The sequence below is a fragment of the Meleagris gallopavo genome, chromosome 10 (assembly GCF_905368555.1).
Source record: "Meleagris gallopavo chromosome 10, MGAL_WU_HG_1.1, whole genome shotgun sequence".
Classification (NCBI taxonomy): domain Eukaryota; kingdom Metazoa; phylum Chordata; class Aves; order Galliformes; family Phasianidae; genus Meleagris; species Meleagris gallopavo.
The window spans coordinates 15,544,076-15,568,730 of record NC_139413.1 but is presented as its reverse complement, the minus strand read 5'-3'; the positions used below and the strand labels follow the sequence as shown (position 1 = coordinate 15,568,730).

The following is a 24,655-nucleotide window of genomic DNA, read 5'->3' as shown; positions in this document are numbered from 1 at the left end:
AACTGCTTATAATCGTTTTCCTAACAATGTACATTCTTATACAGCCAGCACAGATAATGTAACAATTAATTGTGAATCTCCAAGTTTAACTGCTCCTACAAGAGCAGATACTAACTAAAGAGCACATACCAGATAGAGTTACTCAGTTTTGCACAGTGTTTAACACTGAAAGCTTTATTAAATTTCTTTTTATGTCCTCAAGCAGTTTTTAACACCTGCCACGACAGGTCAGATTTCTGCCACAAGGAATTGCACTAAAACAAATCAAGGTTGCTGCTGTTTTTTCCTAACTTATCTATCAAATTGTTCAAACTAAATATGAGTCGAAGGCATTCTGCAATTACACAAATCTGTCAAGTTTATTTAAAGGGGCATTACGTGACACAGATTTGAAGGGTTTTCTGAGCTTCCAGGTCCAGTACTTTTGCTGCAGTTTTGAGTATCATATCAAGTGTGAATGTCTGAAATACCGGAGTATTTAAATATGAAAGACTGGGCACCAACAGAAAAAGGAATTTATAGAGAATGACTCAGTTTCATTTTTCTGTTGTTGTTCTTAATCAAGGCAGAAGGTTGCATCAATTTAATGTTTATTCTCCCTTAAATTCCAGTTTATCTAAGAGGCTAGGCTGATTTACAGAAACTCCTTTGGGAAGCACAGACTACTTGTTTCCAAGTCACCATCCTGCGCAGTTTTCTTATTCCTGGACAAACTGCTATTTTGTTTTGATTTTAAGTTCTGTTTGATTGATTATATTTAATTAAAAATTGCTTATGTTAACAATCTCCATCTATAAACTGAAGATGACCAATTGCTTCAATTATAGGAAGTGATTCTACGGCTTCCAAAAAGCCATTAAGAAGTTCACTTATTTACATGGAAACATGGATAGATTAACTCACCTTTGGACCTGGCAATCCTGGCAAACCTGGATTACCATGTGGTCCTGGAATACCCTATAGAAACAAAGAGAGGGGGATTATTCAGCAATTCATTAAACTGTTCACAGTTGTTCAGTGAATCATTTTACTGCATTACTGTTGCTTGTAGAAGTACTGGTTGAGACTTTCAAGAGACTCTCAAGAAATGAGCACAGCACCCTAACAATCAAAAGTGAAGTATTCCCAAATCTTAGCAGGTATTCAGCATGTAGCTCTGCAGCTGCACAACTTGAAGGCACTGGATTAACATAGAGAAACCACATTGAGGCACTTAACTATCAATTACAAAATAAGGAACTGGAATAGTGTTCACTGACTGAAGGGAGGATGTAAAGCAAAGTATTCCACCTTCTCAAAACAAATCATTACGGATAGAAACCCTTCAGATTCTCTCATAGCCAGTGTAAAAAAAAAAAAAAAAAAATGGACTTGTTGCCAGAACAGTTGCCAGAACAGTTTAACTGAAACCATTCCAGGAATAGAATGGCTAACCAGAACTGTCTCTACCTAGTAGCTGAAACGCTACCTAGGATAAATGTCCATTCTTGCAGTACGCTGAGTAATCCTCAATCATGATAAGGTGTGCATTAGGGAAAATATTTCTGCAGTGGCTGTCAGCAGCTATTCTTCTTCCAAACCCTGAAGGACCAAACCAGTGAAAAGCCCAGTAAGCCAGCAGCAAAGCTTTTCCTGGATCCACTACAGCCAAAATTTCACACAAACTGAAGATAAGATTCTGTTTCAGGTCTCTCAAACTCAGTGTTCTTACAAAAGATAAATTCAGCATTGCTTTTTTCTTCACTGTGGCAACACAGAGCTGTGAAGCATCCTGGTGAAATGGGAGGCACTGAAGGAATTTGGCCTCCTTGCTGGTTAATTCTGAAACAAACACGAAACTCAAAACCGTGTGTCAGATGCAGTGCTAGCTCTATCACAGAAAAAAGGTATTTTAATGGAAATCTGTAATCATTAGTCAGACACTGGTAGTGTCCAACCTACATTAATCGTATCAGGACTGGGCTTGGACCTTGGAGGCAGCCCAGACACTGCAACTCTGCACTTCACTGCTTCCCTGTGACACCTCCAGTCACATTTTCAGACCACAAAGGGCAGCTCACATGGTGGAAGACAGAAGTCACAGAGCAGATTGGTAAATGGGGAAATGAACTTTGCAACAGGGTTTTACATGTTTTTTGTCTCTGCACTAACTGTACTTGCAGTATTGAGCAGTAAAGACCTCTGGCATTTAAAAAAAAAAAAATACTACTTGCTTAAAATACTTTCTCAGCTCTTGAATGCATTTTAAACTCTGTTTGTGTCATAACTGCTGGTAAATATTCACCTTCATAATTTCCTTACCACCCTATACAACACTATAAGAAATGTTTTCTGACATAGCTTGTAGTTTTCAATATAAAAATCTGTGCTGTACAAACCACCAGCTCCTCTTTAGCAGGATAATATGGAAACAAAACAAAACAAGAAATTAAGTGAACAAGACATGGATTTGAAAAAATTGTTTTCATTTTACACTTTTAAATGTATCTCATCCAGTTTCTCTTCACCAGCTGCCCTGAAGTACCAGATCAGCTCGTGCCCCTTGGAGGGCTGCACTTTCCTAAGCAGCCACACCAGATTTTGAAAGCCAGCAAAGAACAGAACGTTGAATGCAACGTGGAGTGACAGCTTGTTTAAATGTGTCTCAAAGGCTGACTCAACACTACTCCCACACATCTGCTGGGATTTTTGTATAATCTGCTCCCTTGCTTCCCGCTTGCCACTTGGCTAGCTGAGTGCGTTCCAGCCGCAACCACTTACAGCAAATCCTTACATTACCTATCACATCTTTTGTCAAGCTGCTGCAACACAAGAGTCTAAAACAGATTATCGGGAACAATTTTTTGTCTTGTAATGGCTAACTTTGTATCCATTGCCTGTTTGTCTGTGCAGTGACACATATTGCTCACTCCTCATTCCAAAACCAAATGAACTTGATCCTAGTTGCAGAGTTGCAGATGGGAACAGTGTGGAAAATACCAAAAAGTTAATATCACAAGCAATAAAAGATAGTCATGAATATCAGAGTGCCCTGTATGTATGCACCTCTACACAGAATTGACTACAAAGGAAGCTCACAGCAGAAGAAAAAGTTACTTTGCCGTATTTCAACCTATCTACCAAATGTTAGGAATCACACACTTTCATAATCAACAGGCACATAAATGAAGTTAAAAAAAAAAAAAAAAGCCAACTCCAGCTTAATTATCAGTGACCTGTGCGGAGCTACACAAGAACATAGCTGTTTTACTCACCCGAGGACCTCTTTTTCCTGATGGACCAGGTAGACCTGGAGGACCTGGAGGACCCTGGTGATAGAAAATCAAAACAATTGAGGCTAAGAAATCAACACAAGGAGAGCACCACAAGTTTGAATAACACTGTTTTTTCTACCTGATGATTTCCTGCTTGTGGAAGACTTTGCTGCTTGAAAAATGACTCTTAAGCTACAACCACGTGTGTTTTTAATTTTGCTCAATATCAGGTGTTTAGAAATCATTTTTGGCCTGAGGAACTGGAGCTAGTAATCTAAATTAACACTAAAATCTAACTACACTTAAGCAAAATTTACAAAGGAAGAGCAGCTTAACTCAAGAATTAGAAACAAGTTCAGTGTATTTCAAAACAAAGAGCAGAATAAAGTATTTTTAATAAATATGAAGGCATGCCAAACATTTTATGAAAGTCAGACAACTTATTATGACAAATGAGATAGCACTGCACAGAAAAAACAGACATGAATAGAAGAGACAGTGAGTATGCATGAATGATATTTCACTTTCGCCAGTTGCAAGCTCGGGATAAGAATAACTGGCAGTGTGCCCATTCTCTGTTGCACTTGCAAATAAATCATATCATTCACTTAAAAAGAAAAACAAAAAAACACAGATTCTTCCATTTTTGTGAATGCATTCCTAAATAGATAGTTTATAACCAGGAGTATCTTTTGCAAATAGGTCAGATTAATAGCGACTCTAAGAATATTAGATAATGTGTCACCATTTGGACAGCGGTTTTGACCATAGAAATTTTTCCTTTTCTCTATGTGTTCACTTCCAAAACCCCAGAATCTACTTCATCGTACTCTAATATGAATATGAGTGAGACCCAGAACACGTTCTGCACCAATTCGTATTAGATTCCATCTATCACATTTAAGTGCTGAAGAAGCATGGGCTATAACTGAAGATGAATTCAGCTCCCAGCTGGATACCTGCATGAATCCCAGCAAACAAACAGTCCTACTGTGGGGGAAAGCAGGCATCAAGACAGAAGGAGGGCAGCTGATGATAGCAGGAAGGATTTGACTTGTTCTTTTACCCCCACATCCTCACACTCTTGTGTCTGCAGGTGCTGCATATCATCAACCGAGAGGATAGGCAGAGCGTTTTGAATATCATGCTTCTCGTCACCAAACAGCATTGCTAAAAGCTGGCTGGCATACCAGGGAAAAGCAGAGGGCAACAGTGATGGAGAGGAGGAAGTGAAAGGGAGTAGAAAGCGTAAAGAAAAAAAAAAAAAAAAAAAACCATAGGAAAAGAGAACCTCTAGCACCTTTTGGAGTTCTGTTAGCAATAAATAAAACACTTTATTAAGACAAAAGCTGTATTTTTTAAAAAAAAAACTTAATTTTTTTTAGGGAAGTGATATTTCTTTTTGTTTAGAAAGAATATTGTTGGCAGAGAAGGCAGCGCTGATCGCAAAATTTCAGTGGCCAAGCCAGTTAACTTCATTTGACTAAAATACAGACTACTTCACACAATTCTGGAAAAAAAAAAAAACAGCTGTTATTCTGAGGAAAAACAACAACAACAAAAATTCTTTCCTCTTCAATTAATCATAGTAATCTTCAAAGACCAATATTATAACTTGTCAAAATTGAAGTGATACAATCTTGCACAATCAAAGACTGAGAGTTTCAGTATTATGGACACACGAAGATGCCACCCTGCTCAGTTACAAAAAGTCTGCTAGAAACACACTGGTATCCTTGAATAGTTACAGCTCTACTAGTTAAACCAGGAAAACCAGTGGAATTTTAAACTGCAAGATTGAAGTCTTCATTCATATATAAGTCTAGTTGAATTCTGGAACCTCCCTGTTTCAAAACCTATAGAATCAGGAAACATCAGGCTCTGCAACACAGATTATCCTGAAAACAAATAATAGCCTTTTTTTGCCCTTTTTTTTCCGGGCTGATATTTACACAGAGACAGTGAAACTGGGCTTGGGCAGAAAAAGCAGACATCTGGATTCTCTGAAGTGCTGCACACTGGCAGTTGTCACTGGGTGCCATCTGCCAGAAAGTTCAGTTGGCAACCAAAGTGAAAACAATGACTTACACAACCTAGAAGACATTTTACAAGCTGTTTCCCCAAAGTCAGAATCATGGACATGATAGCTGTTTAAGGAGAGTATGCAGGGATGGTGCAGAAGATGACTTCTCATTGTGACAATCAAGCAGACAGACATGGAAAGCTCTTGACCAGAGGTTCTTGTCAGGAGAGTTCCAAAAACTTGAGCTTCCACCCAGCTGGAATACTAAGTGAAGAGATGGACTTAGTATAGAAAATTATAATGAGGCTACCAAAGAAGACATTACATTTTTCATAAAAATAGTTTTAACTAGTGCACGTTCTTTTGTAGGAAAATGCTCTTCTCTAACTCTTTTTCAGATCCTCTCTGCACTTCCTTAACAAAAATTAACAATCAATCCCCACCGTTTTCATGGCAGGAATATGAATGTATATTAATTGGCATCCCCCACATTTGCTGATAAATTACTGAACGACAGCAGCAAGAATATTCTTTCTTACATGCCTCCTTTCTTGTGTTGCCTTTTTTTTTTTTAAAGAACATCTGCTACTTTTGCAAAAAAAAATTACTTCATGATTACACTAATTCATGAGTAATTATCTTTCTCCATCAAAACCTCAAAAGGAAGCAAATCTAATGGAGGAGAAACTTTCTTCTACAAGGTATGAAAACGAAGTCCATTCTCACAATTAAGTTTTCAGAGATCCCAAGAAGCAGCAGTAAAAATTTTGAACTGTGTGGCCAGGGATGAATAATGCATTCCCAAGGGTTTCTAAAACCAAGTCGGCTGTTGTAATTTAAGTCCCTGGGTAACAATTAACAGTTAGATCAAGTTAATTCAGCAGTCTCTCAAGACTTGGATTCTTCCTGCAATCCCTCCTTCATCTTCAAGATTTCATTCTAAATATTTTCTTCTGCAGAAAGATTACTTCCTCTACAGAAAGCCCATTTGGCTCTCCACCTCTGCACATGGACTAGTAAGCCAAATCACTGATTGGGGTTATAGAAGTCACCTAAAATAACTTAGAAAATAAACAGTGGGAAACGCATTGGTGACCTTATTCTATCCTACACAAAGGGTGTCCCAATTGCCTTGTGTCTAGATTTTCAACAATTCTGGAGAATAACAGCTGAAGAACTGTATTTAATCACTTCTCAATTTTGGATGCTGAGCTTTTTTTTTTTTTTTTTTTTTTTTTTAAAGCAACAACAAGCATCTTAAATTTGCCCCATGCCAGAGACAATAGAATCATAGAATCACGATAGGAAGCACTGCAGAAGAAAATTTCCACACAGGTAGATTCTGATCCTGTCCCTCGTGTCTCACCTAAAATTTCCCACTCTTTCTTCCCATTCTCACTGCAAATCTGTGAACTGTCTTTGTTAAGTCTTCCTTTCGCGGACTGTAATGTTTGTTTAATTTAAATTATTAAACCTGTTGTGTTACTTTGACTTCTGCTCAGAATTGTATTTCAACAGCAGACACTGTTAACGCACTCTTCTGCAACCTTTCTATCTGCCAAATTGTTTTTTGTTGTTGTTTTTGTTTTTATTTTGGGGTTTGTTTCTTTGAATTTAAGAAAAGGGCTCAGCACCCAAAATTGAGGCTGTTCTTCAAACTGCTGCCTCAGAATAGTCAAACCAGTAGAAAAAATTACCAGTCTCCAGTATTTGAGACTCCTAACAATGAACACAGTTTTGTAACACTTAGTACTTTCTCCAATGTGCTATAACATATATATAACATATATCACCCTCATCTGACTACCTTACCAATCCCTCCTTCTTCCTCTATTTCTAATTCTGATTTTTGTAATATTGCACAAAATATAATGCTGTCAGTCTGGGGCCATCTGGAATTCATATTTTGTGACTCAAAATTCTACATATTAGCAAGTTTGTTTCTCTTTTTAAAGCATACTGATTATAAAGCAGCCAAGATTCTACCAAGCATGAATGTCCACCTACCTTTTTCTCTTGCTTCATTTGCATTTCATTTGATGTGAGAAGAGAAGCACACTTATCTTCCCAAATAACCCATAACAAGCAGTCACTTGTGTAGGATTAGCCTACTTTCCTGAGACCTGTTGAAGTCTTGCTCTCTCTGTCAAGAACTACAACAGCCAAAGCAATGTTGTCAACATCAGAGGAATATATATAGCTTTGGGTGATGGATTGAAGCTTCTCAAGACTGTTATGCAGAAGAACAGGGAAACTGTTTCAGGTGAATTAAAACAAATGTTCAAGTGTTTAAAACAAATGTCACTTGATGGAGTTTTGTTTGCTTTTTCTAGTAACAAAAATAAAACAGCATCTTAAGATTTCATCTAAATTATCAGATAGTGAGATAGAGATTTCTCTGCCTGGGCAGAATAATGTGAGGGTTACTCACAGAGTAAAGAAGGTAATTAACTACCCAGTGTATACCCTTTGGCTAGGGACAACCACAGCCAATTTTCTTCAACTGATAAATCAGCAAAGAGCAAAATCTCAGATTATGCTACCCTTACTACTGCTAATTTAGTGCTGCATTTAGGATTTTTAAATTCCTGCCCTCATTCAGAGTTCTCACTCCCACATCTCCCGGCTGTAGTAAGAGCAACCGTCCAGGATCCGATTCTTCCTTATCCAGCCACTGCACTTCTGTTTCCTCCTGACAGTATCTCTAGACTGATGTCACCAACTTGGCAGCCTATGGGAAGACACATTTTGTCTTCTTTCACTGCTCAAGGACTGTATTCTTAACAGAAAAGTTTTCCAAAAGAGAAAACAAACTCCTAGCTCTTTTCTCAGGGACATCAAAGTTCATGCAGTTAAGCAGACTGACTTGCAACAAGTAACCTAACTGTTCTTCAATCCTGACTAACACCTCCCTTTAGACAAGCAGGATCACATATCATGCTACTGCAAAAAGCCTTAGGACTTGTGTGACAATGAGTATCAATTGGAAAGCTAGAAGATTTAAAAATAGATTAATTTTTAAAAAACTTTTTATAGTGCCAACACCCCCTGCAGTACAAAAAGGAGTGGCTTATCAGGTGAATCAGAGGGAAATGTGATCAGGAGACAACAATGTTCAACTTTATGCTTGCTTCATATTTTTATAGGGGATTCTGGTCATTGCAATTGCTAGGATTTTACTCAGTCATAGTGATTTTGAAGAATTAAGTGGAAGAATTAGATATGCTATCCATAAATGAAGGCCTGAATTCTGGAGCCCTCCTTTGTAGCAATGGGTGAATTCCACAGCTGTGGGATCATGGAATTCAAGGGGCCTAATTATACAAGGCAAGAATCAGTTCTGGTAGATGATTAAAAGCTAAAATGTAGCTGAGGAGTCTAAGAACCACAAAAGCTAGTTCTTGCCTGTCAACTCCAATAGAACAAACATTATTTCTGTGCTGAAATCTTGAAAGAAGGTTCAAACCAACCACAACATAATGAGAGAAGAAAAAAAGAGAAGGGGCTTCATGCCTCATCAGGATTTCTTTTTGCTGCAGGGGAACTCTGCAAGTCCCTCACTGCTGCTTTTTTAGGCTCCCCACTGATAAGACTCTGTGGATACTTATTTATTAAAATGTTAGAGCCTTGAAGATAAAACCTGGATTATCACAGTCTTCTCTCCAAGGATGTACTAGACAGAAAAACCAAGAGTATCTCTGTAAGTCTGAGTTCAATGACAGCTGCAGGCACAGTGCCACACAACCTCCACCAAACACAATTCTTTACAGAAATCTTCTGTGGAAGAGCCATACAGAGACCCTTTTCTTGCCTCAGCAAAAATCTCTGTGGCAACACAATGCTTTAGTTTGCCCATAGGCTCAGTGGGTGCTGTTGGTCCTTCCAGCTGAACTCGTGCCCACAAACCTTTGGGTCTGGATCAGCCTCGTAGCTCTGCAACACATCACTTCTAAGACCTTGGGCATGTTATTGAAACTCTGACCCAGCAATGCATCATATGCTGTAGCTGACTTGCAGAGGAAACAAATTTCTGCATCCCATCCATAAGACAAACATACAAAATGATAGCATACACGTCTTTCATATATATATTCTGAACTCTCCAGATCAGGTGGTATGAATCATTGTATGCACAGTGTCTGCATCTAGCAAAACCAGAGCATTCGCTTGCAGCTGCTTAATACGCACCCAAAAAAAAAAAAAAAAAAAAAAAAAAAAAAAAACCCACAAACAACCACCACCACCACCACAAAAAAAAAAAAAAAAAAACCCAACAACAACAAAATCTCCTGTGCCACATAAGAAATGGAGATTTCAGTCAGTTACAGTCAATAAATTTAAATGTACAATTTTAAAGTTATGTGCTATGAATCAAAACTTTCTGTTAGCAGTTGTTAAATATCATAAGCTGCAGAAATGAAAATTAACCTCAACTCACATTTATGACAGCTACATACCTAGATGCATATTTATGTCCCCATAAATAAGCGGCTTGAATATGAAAAAAGAAAAAGAAGACTGGCTTCGCACTCACAAAAAAAAAAAAAAAAAAAAAAAAGAGCAGACCCTGACAAACAAATTATTTGTTAACAAATTTTTCAACTAAGTAACAACCTCTTAGCATCAAGATTCTGTTTAGAATAAAAATTAAACTTCTACATAAATTTTCAGTTGCTGACTACCTGAAGAAAATATTTTTTCAGTGCTGAAATTATACATGCATATTCAAACATATATTAGAAGCTGCTTGCCCCCTCCTACCAAATTACTTTCCAGTAACAACCACACAAATACAAGAGAAAAACATGTAGAACAACCTTCCCCATGCCATAGTTTGACAAATTTTAACCAGTGTCTCAAATAGGAATTAATATCATATCTCCAAGACTAAACAGGAATTGCTGTTATTTCTTGCATGTAGTTTCGTGTGCACTGACCCCAGTTTTATGTATGAAAATGTTTATGACCCTCAAACACACACAGTAAGGAAGGACAAATGAGTGCTATTAAAAGCACTGTTGTGCATTTGCAGTCATTTCAGAGATCTCTTACCCTGCTAAATGAAGAGATGCCACGAAAATGAGTTCTAAACATTACTTTGCATGTAGGTTTGTGTGATCCTGCAACTGTGGGTTAGGAATGGTTTTAAAGGATTAGATTCTACAAGTGGTCTGCTTCAACAATTACAAATTTTGATAGCATCACTCAACTGAGAAAACCATATCATTCTTCCAAACAGCCTGGTTGTTCTTTTCATGGAACAGCGTTTACATTTGTAAAAAGTATGAAATTACCCTATAATTTTATTAAGTGAGCAGCCTCCACAATTAGCAGTTACAAACATCGGCTGCATTTCAGATTTTAAAAAAAGCTTGGGTTGCCCACCACTTCACCAGAATTGAATGCTTACGTATTCTGCTAGTAAATAAAAATACACACCACTTAGGCCTCCTAGCTCTGCCATATATGCCAGAGACATACTTATGGCAGACAAACTTTGGCACAGTACAAATGGGAGAAGTGGTAATTGCAGCCTGGCAAGTTTTGCCAAATTTATTTCAAAGCCCCTTTTAAAAATATGTTGCTTCATTATAATAAAGAGTGTAATAAAGGTAACTTACAGGAGGTCCAGTCTCCCCCTTTAAACCTCTGTTACTTCCTATTTCAAACATTTTGCCTTGATCTTCATAGTTGTAGTTATCAACATCAATATAATAAGTGTTCTCTGTGCGATAAGTATTATTAGCACCAAATGGACCTTCTTCCTCCAAACCAAGCTGATTATCCAGGGAGAGGTCAGCAGTACCGTACAGAGTTGCGTTGAAGATTTGCTGCTTTTTGGTTGGTTCATCTAAATGCTGTTTTTCTTTGTCCACTCCCTTATTTTTCATTTTATTCTGTTTTACAGGAAAGATCAGAGAAAGCTCGTTTTGTCTGTCTGCATCTTCTGTGGTAGTATGTGAAGTATTTGGATATGAAGCCTTGTTTTTTTCAGTGCTGCCTCTTTCTTTGCTTGGCTCCTGCTGGTGAAGGAGCAGACTGACCTCCTCCTGGTGTTCTGTTTCTGGCCACACTTCTAGCAGCAGGGGTTTAGACTCTGCAAATTCCGATGTTGAGACATTTATTGACTCAAGGTACTCCAGTACGGAGTGAATCCGAGCAATGTTGGTAACAAGACCATTTGATGCTTCCTTCCTTCTGTAAGATACATCTTCCCACTGTTTTTTCTCACTGATCTTTTTCTTCAAAGAAACATCTAGCACACCCGATGCATATGGTGTTCCTAGCAGAGATCGATATGTTTCGGCCTGACGACACTGCTGTTTCACGTATTTACAATAGTTTGCAGAGGCTTCTGCAGAGGGAATGATATCTAGCTGGCATATAACTCCTTCAAAGCTGACAGAATGAGAGTTCATCCTTCCCAGGGTAAATAAACCATCCAAATCAAATGCCTCCACTTCATAAAGCATTTCCCTGCTATAGTACTTCTGTCCACACTCAGCAAATATTGAGACAGTCTTGTCTCTAATTTCAATGGCAAACCAATGCCACTGTTCATTATGAACACTATAATCGAAGTATGCAGGCTGCTTCCCTCCAGTGTGCACCGCTACCTTTCTCGGTAGTAACTGGACACCAAACTGCAGTCTAGTTTTGTTCCTAATACTGAAAAGAAAAGCATTATTTACAGTGTAAGAGTACAATCCAACCAATATGGTGAAGTGATGCCCTAGATTTGCTGGTATAACTTGAGTAACGGAGGCCTCAACACGCGCGTCAGCAGTCAGCACAACTCCGGACACAGCCAGGCGAACCCCCCGGGGCAAGGGTGGCACTGCTGAGGGCACTGGCATCACTGATGGCTGCTGGACATCGCTCACAAGGCCGAGCCGATGAAGAACATCTACTGCTGTAAAAAGAGACGAAGGTACATTGTTCATTTCACTTATGAGCTCAAATTCAGATCCAAGTAAGCAAATGTAAGGCACAACATATATATCAGTCTTTCACATAAATCCAACAAATTTAATTAAAGCTTTCCTAATGAAAAAATAATTAATAATTTTTAAAACAGCCCGTGTAATGGCCATTGGAGGTTAATTCATCCATAAAACTGAAAAGTCCCCATTTGCTGTCATCAACCTTTTCACAAGAGCTAATGAACATATTGTGTTCATTTGGCAATTCCTGCCTACCTACCCTTTAAAGAAAGAAGAAAGAAAAAACAACAACAACCAAAACAAAACCAAAACAAAACCAAAATGCATGTTTTTTCCTCTTTATTTAAAATATTAACATTTGAGGGAGGGTAGTTTTGTTCCCATGAAGGGACAAGCTATTTATTAACACAGTAAACAGTTCTCAGGAGCATCGTGCAAGCTCCTTTCTCGCTGATCCTCAGAGCAGAACTGGACAGCAGCCAGCAGCCCAGACTAACATCGACATTGGCCCTGATCTAAGCACCAGGTAGGACCAGACAAACTCGAGGTCCTTTCCAACCTAAACTTCTCGATTTTTTTGTGCAAGGGGAAACTGAACATCACACAGTTTTCATAGGCACTATTGCACAGAAGCACTTTTTTTCTGTAACAACTGGCTGGACCTGAGCTGTAGCAAACTGCCTATATTAAAAATGACTAATGTTATTTAATATTAATGAATAACATTATTTAATATTATTTTAATATTATTTAACCATCACAATGATGTAATAGCCTAACAGGGAACAGGCTGCACTTCCTACAGCATTTAGCCAAGGGTATTACTTTTTAATTTTTATTTTTTTTAAAGGTTTTTTTTTCCCAACCATATAACTAAGTGTTCTTTCAAAGCAAATAAAGATACTAAATGGCGTAACAAAAATGGGAGTAACAAAGAGAAGCTGAAGATTCATTGCTATTTTAAGAGACAAGAGCAACAAACGGATGTTCACTATTTTTGTGGAAAAAAGGTTTTCTTTCCCAGTCTTCCTTTTCTCTGTTTACTGAATGTATTCACAGCAAACTTTAAGAACACACAGATGTTGGCTTAGTTTCAGTAGTAAATTATGAAGAGAGTCTGAGACTTCCTTGAGAATAGTTTATAAGTTGGAACCAAAAGCATCAACCTGAACGCACTGTGCATCTTGAAAATTAATTACACACCTTGTAGTGTTTTTAGCCATGTTAGAGATCTGCAGGAGTGCCAAGATTGGCCTGGCAGCCAGCCCAGCCAGAACTACGGGGAAAGCATGTCTTTGCAGAAAAATCACACGTACGCCAATTTCCCAAGATGTTCTGCCTCAGAGCAATTAACTTAGTAGGAGTATTTTAATCTGTCAAACTGATAAGAGAGGTCAGGTTATAGCAGAAGCATTCTACTTCGCAGCTCTGCTAATGAACACCCGCACTTTCCCAGGACCCGGGTCCTACATGGCTGGGTGTAGTTATGGAGGAGAAATCTGTGCATGTGTAGCCTTCTGGGCAATACAGAAATCTCAGGGGGCAAGCAACTCGCCAACAGCTTCAGAGACAGCTCCAGCACTTCTGTGCACATGCTGAGCCAGCTCATACACTCATACACCAGGGAAGCCATTCCAGCTTAACCTTGTACTTGATTGTCACAATTTTAATCTCAAGTATCAGGCAGATATTTGTAAATATTCATCATTAAATAGTTACACTTAAAAATAACAGTGTCAAGTAATCTTTGCCCAAAGTATTGCAACTGAAGAATAAAACGGCAAGTCTACCATACTGACATAGAACAACCAATTTTAGAGTAATGTTAAGGAGCACTCTTCCTAAATCTCAAATGATAAATTTTGGCAGTTCTAATTTGTAAACACCACATAGTTCAAAAATTATTTTAAAAAAGGAAAAGCACTCTTGAGTGTGAAGAGATATAAAACACTTTCTCCACATCCTGCAAACTATGACAGGTCTCGAGAAGACTCAGCATGGAGAAATGCTGTGTGAAAAATAATAGCAAAAGATTAAGTACGAGCTAATTATTTCTTGCTGACTTACTGCCTATTAACCCACCATCAAGCCAAAAGGCTGTTCCAAACTTTTTTGGCCAGTCACTTCATTTCTGGTCCAATTTTTTTTTTTTTTTTTTTTTTTTTTTTTTTTTTTTTTTTTTTAAAGCTTTCAGAAGCTCTTGGCAGTACACAGGGTTTTGGGAGCAGGCAACCCTCTTAGCTTTTTCTCCCAGCATGACAACCACAACTTTCTTTACCTATCAGTAGCCAGTTTTCTTTGTTTATCCATGTCTGCGCAACATCTGTCTTCACTTACTGTTCACCTAATCCATTAGTCCCCCAAACTGTAACAGCTCCTCTTCTTCAAAGAGAAGCTGTTTGGGTTTTTCTGGTCTCAGTTGCCTTCTTTCCATCTTCTAGGATTACTTGTAAAATTCACAACATAATTGGATTGTGAAGAGAGGGAAAACTTAATGAAAGTTAAGACTTGGACAAATATATATATGTGTGTATGTAAGAAAACAATCCCAGAAAGAATGGTGAGGTGATGGTAGTGTTCTGTGTCACTCTTCTGTTCAGTCTCTGTTGTTCATTTTCCATATTCCCCCAATCTCATTGTCTGAGGGCAGAATATTCAGGGGCACTCTCTCCATTTCAGCAAACACACGATTTGTTTTCCCTTTACTGATATGGGTATAGAAAAGTTAAGATCCTTCATTTGTCAGCTTCACCAGAACTCATGGCAATTACTCAGCAGGTTGCCCATTTCCTGGGTGGTTGTGCATTTGCAGTTGGGTAAGTTACAACACAAAGTTGCAACTGATACTTTCCTGGACACCAAGGCTGGACAATTGGCATAGCAAAGCTAGCCAGAGACAAACATTCTGCATATCCTCAAGCCAAACTAAAAGCCAAGGCTGTGTACTTACATATATTTCACTGAACACAATTTATAGCACCCTACCACAATGCATTAAGTGTAGCTTGTCAAGTAAAGCACACACTAGCTGTCTGATCAGCTCAGGAAAAAAAGAACATTAGTTACTTTTGCTTGGGTCTTCGTATTTGACAGAATACTCCTTTCAAAATGCAAGGTACCAAGAAAGTTTTGATACCAGCTTAAGTGTTAACATAGTTAAAAATGAGCAGTCCACCCTGTTTGTGGACAAACCCTAAAGCACTGTGAATGGAGCAGTGTTTCCTCAGTGTATACTGTATAGACTGAAGGATATTCTTGAGCCATTCTGACTTCTTTCCTTTTCTTCCCTTCCCCAAGAATTTATTTTTCTTGAGATTTTTTTTTTTTAATCTTTTTATCTCTGAGAATATGGCTTCATTCACTTATGCTTTCTTCTCTAACAATTTTGAGTTCTATGATTCAACTACAAAATTTCCTAAGGAGAGATTCCTGGCATGTGCACTTATCCAGTTGCTTTTCAGGACTCACATTTTTCCATCTCCTGAAGCTGGTGAGGTTCAGGAGCACGGGTGAGCATCACACAGAAACACACGTGGTTCCATACCTCACCACAGTGACTGCTTATTTCTTCCACCAGCGCCAACTTCTCTCCTTAAACCCTCCACAACTCTAACAACCATTTTAAGAATGACACAGTAACAACACAACTGCACAGATTATCTCCACAACCAACAGGACCAGATGTGCTTTATGGTGATATTTCTTTCAAAATTCTCTTCCTTAATGCTAACTACCCCCTGCTATAGCAAATCCCCTTAGGTTTCCCAAACTCTGAAGAGACCAGTCTCATCCCACCACCTCGCCCCATTCCCACCAGTAGGGAAGCAAGCCCTGTAGATCTGGAGGACCCCAACACTGGTGACCCAGCTGGCTCTGAGGCTTTCACAGCTGTCTCCTGACATGCTATTGGAAAAGTAATTCCACAGGCTGTAGAATATGAGAATCAAAATAAATTACTTCTTTACAAAGGGAAAAAAGAGGGGTGGAGAGATGAAGACAACTCCAGCTATCACTGCAGACCTTGCCTGGCATCCCTCACCTGCTCCATTGGGAAAGTATGAGCTGCCTCCCTAACTCAGCTTCTCCCCTCCCACCCTTCAGGCCCAGAGTGGGGAGGCCACACACATCTGCAGGTGCTGCCCTTGTCAGGTGAGCTTTTTCTTCCCTCAGACCACCCTCCCCCTCCTTCCCCATGCAAAACTTGGCTCAGCAATAAGACAAACTGGGAAACTCCCATCATCACAAAAGCACACCCCCATCTAGCTGAATGGGAAAAGCGAGCAAATATCTTAAGAGGCAAAGCACGAGCAGTTAATGGAAGGCAGAATGGAAGGAAGAGAAAATGCACCCAATCTCACCATCACCAAAAAACAACAACAACAAAAAACAACAACAACAAAAAAAAAAAAAGAAAAAAAAAAACTTTGCCAAGCACAAGGAATAACAAGAAGGAAAAAAAAAAAAAAAAACCAACCAAAACAAAACAAAAAAACACTGGTGAGAGCAGCAATGGGATGCTGGAGATGTAAGTATGGGGCTCTAGCAAAACATTATCAGGAACACACCCTAACTTAACCATGAAACCCAGCTGTTTGCATTCAGCTGAGTATCTATCAGCCAAGGACAAGCTATTTCTTGCTTCATCTGTACAATGAAGGAATAGGGAAGAGAACTGATACTGCCACTCTCCTGGCTACTAAAGAGTAAATGGCATGTTAGCTTCCACCACTGTGGGTTGCTAATATTCCCACAGTGTTCTCATAATAAACATCTGGTTCAGCTGTAACAGTTGGCAGATTAAAAAAAGACAAAAAACAAGACAACCTTATTTCCTTCCTAACATCTGCATCTGAATGCCAAACCGAAAGAATACACAATTTCACTTTCTTTCTTTAATGATGCCAGCCTAGACTATGCCTTTATTATATGCACTGGTTTGCTTGTTTGTCCTCAGAAATGCAAAGGTAACTCAGTCATAGCTTGCCACCCCCAAGGACACCCACTTGCATTGAAGACACAATCAAAGCCTTTTCTCCTTACAAGACTTCTCTTTTATGAAGAGCCTGCTCAAAAATGTAAGTAATGCCATGGTCTGAAAATCTGAGTAATTTTTGAAAGGTCATCTTTTCCACACTGGTAACTTTAAACTTTTGCTCTCGTTATATTGTAACTGATATTTAAGTCACCATAAGGAATTGAACTGAACTAGTAACAACAGCCATTTACTCTTTCCATCTGGTAACAAAATAAACCAACATCCTTTTGTAAGAAAGTATCCTCACCTTGTTTGGGTGCTTTCGCAGCACTCGCAGCTGTACATATTGCGATGCAAAGAAGGAGGATCTTCCTAACAAGGCAAGAAAGAAAAGAGCGTGTGAGAAAATACATTGTTTCAGGACTCCAAAGAATTAGATACTTCATTCAACACCCAAAGTCAATGTCAGGATACCACTGACTTCAGCAAGCCCTGGTTCAAGCCTTTCAGCCGTCAGGTCATGCAGCTTTCCACCAATGCTGAGAAGGTGTTTCACAGAGAGAAGTATGCTCCCATGTATAGTATATATATATTTTACAATGGCTTTTATTAATAAAGTAACTGCATCTGTTTTATATTTTCTTGCATCAGCCTTCAAGTACAAGAGCTGCTGTGTAGTAGATTTCTTCCTGGAGGGAAAAAAAAAGTTACTGCAAAGAAACTAAAGAACAAATGACAAGTTAATGGCCATTAGATACCTTTGTGCCAGTGTACCTTCAGCCTTGTTGCCATACCACATCATTAACCATAAATGAAAATGTTGCGTCACTTTTCTTCCTGTATGCTAATGTTTTTTTTTGTCATGCTACAAATGAGATATTTATTTATTTTTACTTTGAAGAGCATAAGTAAAATCCCATCACATTACGACTTAAAACTTCACTCTCTAATAGAATATTAAAGGGAATCCCAGTGTCACCAATTGGAAAAAAAAAAGCAAAAAAAAAAAAAAAAAAAGCAAAAAAAAAAAAAAACAAAAAAACACCACCAACAACAAAAAACACCAAATAATCAAGAAAGTGCAGGAAGAAATGCCCACAGATTTGTCCAGGAGCATAAGGTACAAATGGTAAAAGCAGACAAGCTTTTTCCTTTACTGTCTAGGCCTTTACCTTCAGCACAGAGGATAATGTATACAAAAGGCAGATATTAGTAATGCTTCAATGACATTATGCTATGGTTTACAAATATCTACAATATAAAGAAGTATTAAGTGGAGATTTTAATGTTTCTTCCAAGTGTTTGCAATCACAGCCCAAGGGCTCATACTACATTTTTTTTCTTCAGCTTTGAACACCAGATTTCAAGTTCAGTGTACATTCACAAGAGAATACTCTATGGTCTTTTAATCTAATGAGAAACTCAGTGAAATAAAGTCCTAAAGGTGGACAGATAATTCTGCTAGCAAGAAGTCCACACGCTGCACTGCATCAGCCAAAATGAAACAACTTTTTTTTTTTTCCTCCCTATTATCATGGACACAAAATGGATTTTCTTTTAAAAATAAAACAAAAAACATTTAAATAACTGAACTCCAAATACAGAACACCTAGAGGACCCCATAGCTCACTTAGACAATCCCTTAACAAAACAACAGCCTCTTCCACAAAATCAGAGAGGGACAAACTGTGTGTCAGACATTTGCCTCTGTCACCTCCCAGAAAATGTTGTAGAAAGGCAAGAATTTCTGAAATGCTCCCAGAGATGCAAGTTACAAAGATGTAACTGGATATAAAGAAACATAAAGACTAATATCTGGCTTACACAGTGCTTTCCAGCTAATGTAAAGAACAGATGAGCAAGCAACTAAGAGAAAAAACAGGGATCAGAGACAATCATAGAACTGGAGGTCCTCTAATACATGGGAAAGGTTTTTCTTCCCTCTACCTTTTTCCACAACAAGCAGAAACTTTTTGTAAATGACACCATGTGCAAACCTGAAGTGAAGCTGCACAATATAACTCTTGTGGCCAAAGACAGAAAAGGAAAAAGTAAAATTCTGTCTTCTAGAGATAACATATTCATTCAAACACTCCCTTCTTGGTCAAGACTACTATTATTAACATGAAAAGAAACAAAGCAGCGAGCTCTTGCATGCTATGCTCACATGGTTAGTGGCACTAGGCCACCAGGCACCCCACTGTATAGCACATACATGGCTTGATCCATATCTGCTGTGACTACAAGAATGTAAAAGCAACATGCTTGGGGAGACTTGCCCTACTGGGACACAATAACAGAAAAATTCAGAGATGACTGACTACGTTGTTGGCTACTTTTCCCCTTTTAACATCACACAGTGAGCCCGAAGCTTTCCCAATTGTCCTTGGCAATGTCCTGTCCTACAGTCCAGTAACCTCTTAAGCTTTCCCTAGCTTGGTATCCTCTCTTCTGGTTCAAATGCATACACAACTACATAACTGTTTGGAGGTAGGAACTACCAAATGTAGTTGAGCTATTTTACCACTTAAAATTGAGCTTATCTTTCTGATAATTTTTAACATCTTGGAGCTGCTTTCTTCTTCCTATGACTGGAAGGTGACTGAGTTTTTATGGTAGTGTGTTATTTTTCCCCATTCAGGATGACATACAGCTTTGGAAACTGATAAGCTTCAGAGCAAGTCTTGACAAACAAGGCAAAACTCCACCATTTGAAGACTATTCAGCAGCACATGAAGCTTGTGTTTGGTCAGCACTTAGTGGTGTCATACAACAACATTCTCTATTCACTGGCAGCTTTCTCAACCTCAGCTTTGAAGGAAGAAATACCACTAGCTGGCTGTTGAGAAGGCCAGAAAACCTGACCCCAGAGACACAGGAGATGCTAAACTTGAGTGCTGCATACAACTCTGCATCCACCAGTGATGATGGCTGAAATACCAGCACCTGCCCCACATGCTGCGAGATATGGTTTAGAGAAGACAGTTGGACTAGATGATCTTATAGGTCGTTTCCAACCTTGTGATTCTATGATTCTATGCAGTGCTGGATTAGATATGTTCTGAGCACAAAAACCAAGCTTGTATCTTCACAGAGGACGTAAGAGCACCACATATATGTCTTCTAAGGCACAATGTTTTCTAAGGCAAATTTCCTCATAGTGGTTGTTTCCGTAGCACTCAGCTTCTAAATTATCTGAGCAAATGCAGCAAGCCTTCTCACACCACTCCAACCAAGATCCCTCTTTTAAATCTCATACAAGTGATTAAACATCGGGAAGACACACTACACTGTAGTAAACCAGGATCTTCATATAATCTTCTCTCCCTAACCAGCTTGGGGCAGCCTACAGCTCAAGGTAGTGTGATCACTTGCCTCTACTGATGCTCTGTGTGAGGTGGAGCTCTCCCCCATCTCTGTATGGCACATTTCCCCACAGGGCACAGCACAGGCAAAGCCATGCACTGCAACTTGAATATCCAGGAGTGTCTGAATACCCAGCTCCTTCACTTGTCAGGTCCTAGAGCAAGGGTAGAAGCGGCTCCTGACTGAGGGGCATTAGCATAATTGCTCCCTTTTCTTCTGTCGTGTTTGTTGTTCTTGTTTGTTTGTTTGCTTTGTTTTTCCTCACTTCCCAGCCTGAAGATACTGTATCTGCTTTTCACAGCACTCCTTCCAGCTGGGCAGCCCTAACCACATCACAATACCTCCCACACAAGCTTTCTCAGAGATACTAACAAGAAAAGTCTCTACATAAAGGAAAAAGGACAAAAAGTGGCAGAGCTGGTGCTCACCACAGCCCCTCTGGTCTCAAAACACTCAAGAGAAAAGCACTCAGAGCTGTAAAGAGGGAAAGGTGATAACATGTCCTGCACCTAAGACCCAAAGCAGTTGAGAATCTGATTGTGCAAGACCTCTCTGCTGCCATGAGGGGACCAGGACCGCTGCCTCTGGTTCAGAGGGGCCTGTGGCTGGCATGGCTGAGGGGACATGCAGCCTGCACAGCCTCTCCCTGCTAACAGCTGCACACCCAAGTGAGGGAGAAACCCCGAGAACCTTGTAGCACGCTCACAGCATAAAGAAAGGAAGAGACACAAGAGAAGGTGAGAGGAACAGTGCATTGCTAGCTCCTCCTGAGGAACAGTAGCCTGAGAGGAATCCCACAACAGCATGGTTTGGAGGTAGGCCCTGCTGCCCTTGGGACAGCACATGGCACAAGGAGATAAATTACACATCCACAGCAGTCAAACTTGCTTGCATTTCTGAAAGAAAAAAAAACAAAAAACAAAACAAAACAAAAAAAAAAACAAAGAAAGTAATTTTAGGGCTGATTATGATTACGTCTCCATTCTTTGCTCTATTTTTGTTCTGAACAGGGAGCACTCAGTTTCTCCCTGAACCAAAGCAGGCAGCAGTCTGACCCAACAGCACTTCTTCAGAGGGGTGGTTTGGGTTGCAAGGAACAGACTGGTCTGAGACATGCTGAGGAAACCTGATCCCTGAGCAAATAATCTGGTTTCTTAGCCACAAGCAAGCAACCTGGTTGCTTTCTCTCGGGTGAATTAGATAAACAAGATAAATACTGTCCATATAGCTTCAGAGTTATATTACATCTATGTAATTTTATCTCAGTGATACTCATTGCTCTCAGATAAATAGCATGTGTGCTCCTTTTCCATAATTCAGTTTGTTTTTCTCCATCAGCAAAACGTTATTTGAACTTGCACCAACACAACTCCTGGAGAAGTCCCGCAGGCTTTCAGATCCCGCAGCTCACGAGAAGCCTTCTGCAGGCACACGGAGCCACTCACTGCCGCTCAGAGGACTCAGCACAGAATTCACTGCAACTCTGTCCTTCCCCTTCCCACCGGGAGCTCCCTGCAAATGTCATTCTAGCTACTGCCCAAATACAGCAAGAACTTTACAAAGAAGACACATGCCGGTAACCTGTGTAATGTCACTATAACCATCAGAAGTCCTTAATCACCTTAACCTTCTTTTAGGCAGACTGCAAGGAAAAGAGCTATGCCATTTCGAGGATACACCAGAGAAGGCTAAGCCTACTGCAGGACGCACACAAACGCGGGGCTCACCTCACCTCACCCGGTGCTCACTGCGCTGAGAGCAGCCCCAGCTCCCAGATCGCCGTGCTTTCAGGGACCAGGTACTGCTTTCCGGCTGCGGCACGGGACCTCTGGCACCGGGACTCGAAGAGCTGCGGGGCGCCCGACACGGCTCACGGTGCGGAGCGAAGAGAGAGAGCTCCAGCAGGCTCGGTGCTGGGAAACGGAACCCAGCAGCCAACTCCCGGCACACAGCGAGACCTGCCCAGTTAGAGCTGGCTGCTCGGGCACGAGGACCCCATCCTGGGTTAGTGTACCCGCGGGGCCGAGCCTCCCGCCTTCGCGTCTCCCCAACCCAGCTTACGTTGGTGCCGCGAGAGAGATGCGTCCTCGCCTTGTCCTCTCGGCTCCCAAATGCATTTGTATGCATTTGCCCAGGCAGCGGAGGTCCGAGGGAAAGCCGGAGCCGAACGCCGCACCGCCGGAGCCTCAGGTACTGTCCATGAACCCCCACCGGCCTCGAGCTCTCCGCCGAGCTCCGCAAAAGCCCGAGGGCGGCCCGCGCACGGCCCGCGGGGGCGGTGCGGCGGGGGGGCGCGGCGGGGCCAGGGGCGGTGCGGCGAAGGCCGGGGGCGGTGCGGGGGCGCGCCCCGCGGAGCCCCCGGCGGCGGAGCCGCGCTGCTCCGCACCGCGCGGTGTTGGGTTTCAGCGTTCTCTGTTGCGATTACATCAGCAAACGCGGCCCCGGGGCGGGACGGCCCCGATCCCGGCCCTGCCACGCGCGGCTCCGGGAGCGAAGCTGCCCCGCAGCAGCGGGAGGGCGCGGGGAGCGGCGCGGCGGCCCCAGGTGCGGGGCGGGGGGGGGGGTGCGGACAGGTGGTGCCGCTCGGCGCGGGGCGGCTGGGAGCCCCGGCTACGGGCTGCGCTATACCGCTGGTCATGGAGCGATTAAATGGGGCTGGATGTGCTGGAGGGTTTTGCGTCTCGAGTGTAAGTGGTGGTGTCCAGCAAGGCTCCCTCTGGAAAACATTTGAAGAGCAGATGTAGTTCGATAGCACTGCAGTACCAGAAGAAGCATGACACACTTTGCTGTCTCTTCCTGAAGGGACAGAGGTCTTTTTTTTTTTTTTTTTTTGAATCTCAATCAGCAGTTCTCCTCCCCTGTCCCAGTAACAAGCTGGTATAACTTTCTCCCATAAGACATCCCTGTGCACGAAGATCACACAAAGTAGTGTTGAACATTCTGAGAGATTGTGGTGTACGCTGTGCTGCAAACCCGTGGTCAAAGCTGGCAGCCTCACTTAACAAAACTTCCATTGACATAAGCAGAAATTTTAAGCAAGTTAGGAGTGTGGTATTTGGCTCTTGCTGGGTGGTATTTCACAGAGATCTCACATCAGACCACAGCAAAGGCCTTCAAGTCATAGGTGTCATGGAGAGGATGGCAGGAAATAAGTCTAAACATTCAGGAAGCAGGATAATTGCCAAAGCGCAGAGGAAGGCTGCACAAGACAAGGATTTCATATTGTTATCATGAGGATGCTCCACTCAGCTGAAAGGGTCCCCACTGTGTCATCCAGGTGAATGGGAACCAGCATAAAGCAAGGGCTAATTCAGACATACAGATGTTCTTGGGTATAACAGAATACAGGGTTACAGGTGAAAAATGACTCTTAGAGAACCCACTCGAATGTTGCACTGTTTCATTTCACACTCAAGTTTATTTTCTGCATCCTGAATCATTCAGAATCTATGTAGTTTGAGTGGCTGTTGTGTGATTTTCTTTTACTTTTTGAAAGCTGAAGGAAAAAAAAAAAAACTGATGACATTTTGTCTTCCTGTCTTCATACCTTGCATAAAAATTAATGCAAGCTGAACGTAAAAACATATTTGTTCACTGAAGAGAACCTCATACCTTTCCAGGGAGGTATTAGACACTACTGCAATGAAGTCTTTATCGATATTTCTTTCTGCTTTAGACCACACCTGAATGCCTTCCAACAACTTCAGTGTAGCATTTTATTTACTTCTTATTAGCATTAAAATGACTAAAATGTATACATTACAGATAGGTTTTGGAACAGGCTGATGCCATTTCATGAAATCTATCAGTCATTTAAATGACACATCACACACTCAGTAGTACATAAGGTGGCTTCTTAATGCTCCAGCATCTTCAGTAGGGCTGTTATGGAGAGAATGCTGCAGCAAGAGTGACCTGACTGAATCTTGCCCTTGTTTCAGTGCACACTGAAGAGCTGTCCGGCAGCATGTGGTGAGGTGGGGTGGGGACATCTCATGCCGAAGTCACTCTTTAGAGCCTCTGAAGCTGCCAAGAGAAGCCAAGAGCAGTAGCTAAAGCAGACAGAGAAAAGAAATCAAAATGCACAGGGAAA

At 40.8% G+C, this 24,655-nt stretch overlaps 1 protein-coding gene across 7 annotated transcripts in view; it reads right to left on the bottom strand.

Annotated features, from left to right (window-relative positions):
* The window catches only part of COL24A1 (collagen type XXIV alpha 1 chain), a 120,678-nt gene extending 97,685 nt beyond the window's left edge, over positions 1–22,993 (bottom strand). For 3 of the 7 annotated variants that reach the window (XR_014885361.1, XR_014885362.1, XM_085232396.1), the window contains exons 1-5: positions 22,624–22,993; positions 17,504–17,568; positions 10,899–12,190; positions 3,255–3,308; positions 904–957 (exon numbers count right to left, since the gene is read on the bottom strand). Coding sequence is in view for 5 of the 7 variants with exons in the window: in XM_085232396.1 (XP_085088522.1) it covers positions 904–957; positions 3,255–3,308; positions 10,899–12,190; positions 17,504–17,568; positions 22,624–22,679 (1,521 nt within the window). In the remaining 2 variants the exon portion in view is untranslated. The remainder of the gene's footprint in view (positions 1–903; positions 958–3,254; positions 3,309–10,898; positions 12,191–17,503; positions 17,569–22,623) is intronic. The other 4 variants (XM_085232393.1, XM_085232395.1, XM_085232394.1 and 1 more) reach the window with 3 other exon arrangements.
* Positions 22,994–24,655: the final 1,662 nt, after the last annotated feature.